The sequence below is a fragment of the Rhagoletis zephyria genome, unplaced genomic scaffold (genome assembly GCF_001687245.7).
Source record: "Rhagoletis zephyria isolate East Lansing unplaced genomic scaffold, Rhagoletis_zephyria_1.1 Rzeph_scaffold_04485, whole genome shotgun sequence".
Classification (NCBI taxonomy): domain Eukaryota; kingdom Metazoa; phylum Arthropoda; class Insecta; order Diptera; family Tephritidae; genus Rhagoletis; species Rhagoletis zephyria.
The window spans coordinates 7,309-16,480 of record NW_016161568.1 but is presented as its reverse complement, the minus strand read 5'-3'; the positions used below and the strand labels follow the sequence as shown (position 1 = coordinate 16,480).

The 9,172-nt window shown below is 35.3% G+C and overlaps 2 protein-coding genes across 2 annotated transcripts; one reads left to right on the top strand and one right to left on the bottom strand.

Annotated features, from left to right (window-relative positions):
• The first annotated feature begins 5,379 nt into the window (after nucleotides 1–5,379).
• LOC108370801 (uncharacterized) lies at nucleotides 5,380–7,944 on the top strand. The gene is made up of 4 exons (XM_017626212.1): nucleotides 5,380–5,632; nucleotides 5,754–7,297; nucleotides 7,358–7,530; nucleotides 7,649–7,944. The coding sequence occupies exons 2-4, from the start codon at nucleotides 5,761–5,763 to the stop codon at nucleotides 7,772–7,774; spliced, it is 1,836 nt and encodes a 611-aa protein (XP_017481701.1). The 5' UTR covers nucleotides 5,380–5,632; nucleotides 5,754–5,760; the 3' UTR covers nucleotides 7,775–7,944.
• A 135-nt stretch (nucleotides 7,945–8,079) lies between these two features.
• LOC108370800 (uncharacterized) lies at nucleotides 8,080–9,169 on the bottom strand (the record flags this gene model as incomplete). The annotated part of the gene is made up of 2 exons (XM_017626211.1): nucleotides 8,080–9,038; nucleotides 9,103–9,169. Coding segments are annotated over 2 exons (696 nt in total), but the record flags the coding sequence as incomplete, so codon positions are not given.
• Between the last annotated feature and the right edge of the window lie 3 nt (nucleotides 9,170–9,172).

The following is a 9,172-nucleotide window of genomic DNA, read 5'->3' as shown; positions in this document are numbered from 1 at the left end:
TCATGAAAATGTCCACAATTCGCAGAGTTTTGCGATTTCGTAAGAAAATGCTTACATATATTTCCGGACCAAGCAGTTCGATTGTTTTAATTTTTCGGTTAAATATAGAGCTAATTATGTGCTATACAATGGCCCAAAAAAGTTAAAGAAAACAAATGGTATTCCTTGATTGTATCACATTGAAACGTACGACTGTCACGTATGTGACGTATGGAAATACCCATATGCTATCTTAAGGCGGATTTATAGTTATAGCTCTGAACTAAAGTTGATGTTGAGTTCAAAGCCCAAAAGCGTTCAGAATTTTTTTTTAGTTGCTCTCCCAGAGAGAGAAACAAAACAACAACCACATGGAAGAAAAGTTCTGCTTAATAGAGTTCGACCGATTAATCGGCATCCGCTAGTATCGGCACAAAATTGAGCATGGGCATCGGCCTTTTTTTTGCCGATTCTTTGAAATTTATTTTCATATTTTCAGGCAAAGCGACAGACAACAGCCAACATCAATCAAATTATAGTTTAAAAAACTAAAACCTCCCTATTATAATTGCCATTCGTACTGTCATCAGGTATGTAACTTGAGAATAGAAATCGCTGCATCTTTTAGGCGCATCAATATTACATAGTTACATCCCGAGCTAATAAAAGGAAGGTAAAAAACATTTGCAGACAGCTCACAAAAACAATTTTATTTTTTATGAAGGTGTTTAATAGGCGGCATACACCGTGCGTCTGACTCATGAGTCGGTTTGGATGTGTTTGTGAAAATAAATAGGTTCATTCCTTATCTTTTTGGACTAAAATCTGAAAAGTGTCAAAATGCCAGAGCGTAAGCAAAATGCGCTCACTAAAAGAGAATAACAGGAAAAGTAAAGGAACGCAAAAAGCCAAATTTTTAGTCCAAAGAATGGCAAAAACAAAACTAACGTCAAATAAGAACAGAAATGTATGTACAAAACATATTCACACAAGCACAAGCACAATAAACACTTGCTATATCAATTATTTTTTGCCTCCTTCCAATTTCAATTCATGTCTTTTACTTTTTAGATTATTCTCACTTTTAGCGTATTCTTTAATTTCCGTTAATTTAAATTCAGTTGAGTTTGACACTTTTCAGGATTTTGTCAGAAAAAATTCTTCTGACTAAATCTGCCCACGATTGAGAGAATACAAAGGTTGCGCCGATCTCGGACCGCTATTCCTCTCTTAACGAATTTGACAGAATCGTTGTTTGCATGACGTCACACTGGTGCAACTTGTTTACGTTTTCCTTGCAACATTTTTTCTTCTTCTTCCATTCTTGCTCACGTTTTGGCATTTCTCTCTCGCAATTGCACCAGTGTGACGTCACACACAAGTTATTCTCAAAAATCCTCTCCGATCGGCGCAATCTTGTATTCTATCATTCTTGAAATCTGCCTACTTCGGACTGATGAGAGTCACTCTCACTGACTGTTGCTCTCTCATTTTTGCTGTCATTTCCGAGTTAAGGAACGCTTTTTGGACTAAATCTGACTACTTCGGACTTTTTCTGACTATTTCTGGGAGATAAGGAACGCTCCTAATATGTGTTAGTTACACCGACATGGCTCCTGGCATGACTCTGAATGATTCAACTGTGTGTAGCCGAAGGCGAGTCAACACGTACGCCTTAAGGTTTTTTTCATACAAAGGTATGTTCGTCAATCTTCTTTTATATGGAGGACACTGCCAGCAACAAAAGAGATCGACAAAAATTAACGGGATTTTATAGCAGCTTGAAACTTGCACTTCATTGTATTAGAATTAAATGGTCTACAAAACTGCATACCGAAATTCTGTCGAAAAAGTTTGAAATTTTGGTGAAAATAAGCAGAATTTTTTTTAATTTTTGTTCATAGTTTGAAATCTGAATTTATATGGTGTTTGTTGTGGGTACCAGCTAGACTTTTATAAAAAAATAATAAACATTAAATAAACAAAAGACAAGTGCCAAATGCCAAAACTGGTCAAAATATCGCAATTCTTTAATTTTATGGACCTTAATATTACGTAAACTGAGTTTAAATTGAGCAGCTGGCTGACATTTGATTGGCTAATCTTACTTTAAACCAGCCAGCTCGGGCGCTTAAACTTAAGTTTAAATCACAGCAGTGCAATGAAAAACTGGCCCTAAGTTAGAAATATGTGTGTGTTTACAGTTTTCCCATTGTTATTGAATAAAAAGAACATAAAAGTATCATCCATAAATTCGGATCCAGTTTCGTAGTAGAAGTCTAGATGTGAAGTGATGCCACATATGTTTTCGCCACCGGTATTTCTTTATTTTAGAAACAATATATTCTTATGTCATCTTGTAGTATGTACATATGTACGTAATAGCGTTCTTTTTCTTTTACAAATAAACTACCAAATCATTTTAATACGATTGTTTTATTTGTTTAAAAATATAAATATTTTTTCACATAAAAAAAAATCTTAAGTTCGGGCTTAACTGAACGCTGGATAGCCGGTCCAATTATTAAATATAGTTTTTTTTTTGGTAAGCAGGGGTGGTTCATCTCTATTTTAAACATCTGCGATGTACTTATATATAGGCGATATCACGCCCATTTTCCAAAATACCATAATAATCGGCCCTATTCTGTATTTCGACTCGAATCGAAATTTGCTCCGGTTGGCAACTTTGGTATTCTGCGTTCCGTTTCGTTTCGATCAATCTTCGAAATTTACGATTGTACCTATTCTACATTTCGCTCGTAGTTACGTTTTTCTAAGTTGCAATTTTGCTGACGGAGAACGTTTCGATTGTTATTTTCGTGGGTTTAAAAATTAAAAAAAAAGTCAAATGAATTTTCTCGATTTCTGTACAAAAAATTGGCTCAAATAATGGCAACCAAAAGGAATATTGCGCGACGTTTTCAAAGTGGAAGTCCAGGCGTTTTTGTTTACATTATCTATAAATAAGACTGTGAAATGCACTGAATACAATTGTTTCTTTTTATATAAAATTAATAGATGTATGCACAGAGATACATACATACATAAAATGTTTACATAAAAAAAATGCTTTTATTATAGCACTCGTTTTTACTAACTTTTTAAAAAGGCGGGTGCGTATGTTGTCTCGAATTCGATTTGCTATGGAAAGATAAGCTTTGTTCTTCCCCTCCTCCTGACGGCTTTCAAAACGGGATTCATTTGCGTTCAAATCTTCCACTCTGTAGTAAATGCAAATGTTGTGGAGTGCTCAAACAAAGTTTATAATTTCACTGACTTTGAGCGATGAGTAATACAGTTCAAGATGAATTTCTTATGACTTCCCTTATCTGAAAAAGATCAAACATGTCCCTAAATCTCCGCCTTTCAACTTCCGCATCAGCAATCTGGGACTCGTGCTCCTCTTCAAGCAATAACGCCGCGGCTAAGGATTTCGTTCTTATAATTATGTTTCCACTTAATTAAGAGGCAAACGAAATTTTATTTTTAATTACAGTGATGCTAGATATATTTAGTTATTTTAAAATATTTACAAACTTTAACCATATGCTGCTATAGTTTTGTGGCAAATATTTCTTTGTTTTGTTTCGATTTCACACATTCCTAGGCAAACAGCAGATTTCGATCGTAACGCAGAATACCTAAGTTCGATTCCAGCGGAGCGGAATGCGGGAACGTAATCGAAATGCAGAATAGGGCTGAGTATTTCTGAAATTTACCGTTGAATAAAAAGTTGGCGTAAATTTAATCCGATTTCAATAATTTTGAGCGTTTTCTTGCTCGCCCATTTTCCAAAAATTTATAATATTCTTAATTTCCGTCTAAAAATCATTGTGAATATCAATTTTGAGTGAATAGGCTTAGTAGTTACTAAAATATCGCAGTTTTCGTATTTCTGAAAACTACCGTTATGTGGGAGGTAAGCGTGGTTATTGTCCGATTTTGCCGTTGTACGTTCAGTTAGACTTATACTAGGTTCACATATAAATAAATTATCCTCATTTTCGAGCTTAACACCCTAATCTGTAATTATAACAAGAGATTGGCCATATAAAATTCGTCCCTTAATCTGTAATTATAAAATAATCTCAGATTTAGCCGATAACTTTTCGGTGTCCATCCTAGTTTTATCGATTGTTTTTGCGAAAGAGAGGAGAAATGCCAAATGTAAAAGTAAAAAAAATCATGATGCAATAATACAAGGTGGTATCAGTTGTGACAGCTCGATTCGACACTGCTTTAGCTCAGTAGAATAAGAAGAAAAGGGGAAGAAATGAATCCCCATATGGGGGAAAAATATAAAATTTAACATTTTCTCCTAAACAAGATTTGCCTTTTTATAGTATATTCGTTATGAAATGAAATAAAATAAATACCTTTTTAAGAAAACAAAGTGTATATACTGAGAAAAAATTAAAAACATTCAACTATATTAATGGGCAAAGAATAGTTAAAGAAGTAACACTGTTTCACGTAAGGCAGTCAATATGGCGGAATTAGAGCGACTGATAACACCTTGTATTATTGCATCATGAACAAAAATGTACGCTAGCAAGTAAAAGAGGTTTGTAAAGGTATTTTTAATAAAATGTTAAGTTAAAATATATTTATATTGCCTATTATAGCAGAAAACCGTGATCACGGTGGCACAGAGAAGAAACATAACTTTTCCTTGAGATGTGAGAATAACAAGCACAACAAATTTGACGGCTAATAATCTGAGATTTGCCTGTGTAAACGGGGTGATTAAAAAACGAGCTTTGATTGAGATAATATTGATATGTGAACATAGTTTTATTGAGATAAACACCCATATTTTGAGTGTCGACTAGTAGTAGATAAACGATTATTGGTCGATTATCCTTGGTATTTCCACCGTCGGTTCCTCGTTCAATTAGTTAGTGTGAATAGTTTTTAGTCGCTCATCCTTCTAAAAAGAAACAATTTTGTGGTATTCACAAAACCATGGAAATGGAATTGGTTCTTGGTTGCCCTGGGTTACCCAACAGCTACGACTTGTGAACGCGCCCATTGAATCATGGATTTGGATAAGGAAATAGTGTCTGTCAACTCTTTGTCATTTTTTGACATCTGACATACTGTCAGCAGTTGTCATTTCTTTTTAAAGTTATTCACAATTTTTCTTTCTGAAAAAATAGAATATTTGTTAATTTGCCCAGTTTTGCTAATACATAATTGANCTATTTTGAGTGTCGACTAGTAGTAGATAAACGATTATTGGTCGATTATCCTTGGTATTTCCACCATCGCTTCCTCGTTCAATTAGTTAGTGTGAATAGTTTTTAGTCGCTCATCCTTCTAAAAAGAAACCATTTTGTGGTATTCACAAAACCATGGAAATGGAATTGGTTCTAGGTTGCCCTGGGTTATCCAACAGCTACGACTTGTGAACGCGCCCATTGAATTATGGATTTGGATAAGGAAATAGTGCCTGTCAACGCTGTCATTTTTTGACATCTGACATACTGTCAGCAGTTGTCATTTCTTTTTAAAGTTATTCGCAATTTTTCTTTCTGAAAAAAATAGAATATTTGTTAATTTGCCCAGTTTTGCTAATACATAATTGAAAATAAAAAAAAAATCGAATCGGAAAAGGGGACAGCGTCACTCCTAATGTAATTCTCTAAAGGTACATATTTATAAATAAAATGTCCATATCAAAAAAGAACACAACTAATTGACCATCAAGTGTTATCTGTGTATATATTTACACATCCATTCATACATGTTTTTAAATCAAAATATTTTAGGTTGAAAATGTCCAACTTTAACTATATCGACAGAGTTCCTGTTAAAATAGCAGAGAACTTTAAGCCACCGCCAAGATTATATCAACTGCCACTGGTCATAGTGCATAAATTACAATTACCAGCAAACCATTACAATGATGCGCCGCAATATTCGTATGATTTTCAGCTGGAACGGAAGGTACTTACCAAAATGCCCGAATGGCGACGTATGCGACAACTAGAGCGTGAAGCACGTAGAGATCGGAAAGAGCGCCGGGAACGGGAAAAGTTGCATGAATTAGAGTCGAAAAATAAGCAGATGCTGGGAGCTGTAAGTTATCCCAGTGCTGATGATCTGTCTAGTTCTGATAGTGACTCAGAAGAGCAAAAAGACGATAAGCAAATAAATGTTGCAAATAGTCCTGATCTAGAGCAAACATCGGTTTTACGTACCCAAATCAGTAGCTTTCACAATATACTGCAACCTACAATTTTATCCATAGGGGATGAGAAATTTCAAATACCAAATGGTTTATCAGTTGAAGGTTTGCAATCACATCCCAAAAATGGAAAGTATTCGGGCGGCTCCAAGGAGGTCAATGCATTTAACTATAAAGACTTTGAAGAAGACACATCGTCACCTTTCGATAATATTGAACTTAAAACAATTAATGATTTGGATATTTTAGCACAAGTGCTGCATAATACGCAGCTGCATACGCAAAAAAATCCAATTAAAGATGAATTATCGGAAAAGTCGCCAGAAGAGGAACCTAAGGAAATTGAAGTAGATAGTATTAAATCCCAGCTAGAATCCAAAGAGAATACTCGTAATACTAATGTATATAAAATAATATCGAACTCAAAAGACAACTTGCCACAGGATAGGGACTTTGAAGGTTTAGAAAATAACAAGACGTCGCTACAAAGAGTCAGTTTTGAAAATTATGGACAGCAAGGTTGGTGCGATGTAAACATTCCAAATGCAATCATAACCAACAATAGCATTACTAGTACTGCAAATTTTATTGGTAATCATTGCAACATATCGACGTGTACGTCTTTTGCTCCATCAAATCAGCAAGAATCTACCCAGCAACAATCCTATTCAATGGCTTATGGTACACTTTATAATAGCCATGTGGAGCCACAATTATCACAGCATTATACAAATTTGAATGTTCACTCAACACATTGCACCCCCGCGACATCCGGTAATCAAAATTATTTTTATGCACCCGCCTACAATGGCATCTCTTCCGAATATTGCAGTCCCAGGCATATGCAGCAACATAGCACGAATGTAAATTCTACATATTTGAGCAGCAACATAAATAACTACGGAAGTTCGACATCTGTCAGCAATGGTATACACTTGCAGCAACATCAACAACTTCAGCCAACGAATGAATATAACGAATTAAATTCAAAGTCGAAGAGCGTGCCAGATATATTAAAGGAGTTAAGCGATGAAGTGCGAAATTCGGAAATTCGCAGATCTCGTTACTACAGTTTCAACTCTGAAGAAGGAAAACAAAATGATGAAAAGCAAGATGTGGATGAAGGTATTTTGTTACATTTACCTACATATTCATGAATCCGGGATTAATTTTTATATAACATAGATATAACCCCGAAGCAGTCGCCAGTGAAAGTACCTAAAAGTTCACACGATACAAATTATTATGCCGAATTGTCACCAGCTGCGCAGAGATTAGTTAAAAATATAAGCTCAATGGGATTTCCACTACAACGTGTGGCAAAGATTTCACAAGTTTTCGGTACAGATGACAAGAAGGTTAGAGACTGTTTCCAGTCGAATGTGTGAAACAACAATCAATTTATTCCTTAATTCGGAACACCTAACTTTTATTCAGATCTTTAAAGTAGTCATACGCATTTTATTTCTATTGTAGATCGTTGAACATTTAATACCGCTGAGTGAGCTAATGGATCTGGGCTTTGATGAAGCAAAAATCTCAGAGGCGCTGATAAAATTCGATAATAATAAGGAAAAAGCCTTGGAGTATTTAATTTCATAATTGTGTCCAAACGAGTCGTATAATGCATCTAGACATTTACGTATATTAGTATCATCACATTGTGTATGCATGTATTATTCTTAGATAAAACAGTTATCATATAGCATATATGTATATATTATATTATTTTTGTGCAAATAATAACGAACCTCGGAAGAATTTCAAAACCACACTTGATACATTTTTATAAACCGCGGTGCAAGAGATGTAGGAAACAAGTATGTAGAAAATATGCAGATTATCAATTGTAATATCAACAAGTATTTTACTTAAAATATTCCATAAAAAGCAAACAAATTAAAACCTTGTATTTTTACAGAAGACGGTAACACATGTAAAAATTAAAAGTTCATTTATTAACGCTACAAAAATTGCAAATGTAATTGAGAATTCCTACAAATAAATATAAATCAAGAAAATAGTGATACATACGTATTGTATGTTCGTATGTATATTTTTTAGTTAACTTAGATCATAATATATCATGCAAATGTGCAACAGATATGAACAACACAATTCCTAAAGAATTTGAAATGGCATTGCTTATTTCGTCCGTCTTGTGATGCTGCCGACTTTTAGAAGTTCTCTTAATAATTTTTATATTACGCACTTTGATCTCATCTTGGTATCTGCTATTAATTCATTGCTCCCATTAGGAGATTCACAGCAACATCTATATTTCCACTTGCTATGGTCAAATAGACTAAATTGTCCTCATAATTGACCAATCCCATTTGTGCCATAGTGCGCAGTTCGTTGGCGTATTGATGTGTGCGGTACTGTGATGGCAGATCGTCACTTTCATCGCCGGCGCCATTATCTGCGGTTGTTGATTCTGTTGTATCCATTTGATGTGTTTCCGCGTTTTGGCTAGTATTGCTAACGCCGGAACCGCCCACTTGGTTGCTACGTTGACTCAACGATTCTAATGCACGCTGCAATTCTGTACGAAACATAGCTGACGAAATCCGTTCACCACTAGCTGAGTTTGACAGCGGTGCAGATGTGGCAGCAGTCGCGTCTGGTGTTGCTGCCGTGCCTGATGTACTATTAGCATCACTATTCCTTTGGGCAATGTTGGAAAGGGAATTTACCGAACCGACACCAATCCGTGCTAGTGCTGCTTGCAATTGTTGACGGCTTATCATGCGTATACGTGCATTTTCCGATTGGGAGCCAGACTCTGATCGCTCGTTACTTGTGCTAGCGCCCAATGAATTTTCCTCTTCAGAAGAATTTGTTGAGTCAGTAGCTGGTTCTGAAACTGTAATCCAAAAATAATGCACATTAATTAAATAAAATGAATTAAGAGGATATGGGCTCGTTACGTGTGGTAGAAGAACTCCTTGCCAATTCCTTTTTAATAGTGTCAACCATGAACGGAGCAGCCTCACATAT

Excerpts from the sequence above, each read along its gene's own strand:
- LOC108370801 (XM_017626212.1), top strand. The coding sequence starts at position 5,761 with ATGTCCAACTTTAACTATATCGACAGAGTTCCTGTTAAAATAGCAGAG. Across the intron at positions 7,298-7,357 it reads AAAGCAAGATGTGGATGAAG|ATATAACCCCGAAGCAGTCG; the intron begins GTATTTTGTTAC and ends TATATAACATAG. Across the intron at positions 7,531-7,648 it reads TCGGTACAGATGACAAGAAG|ATCGTTGAACATTTAATACC; the intron begins GTTAGAGACTGT and ends TTTCTATTGTAG.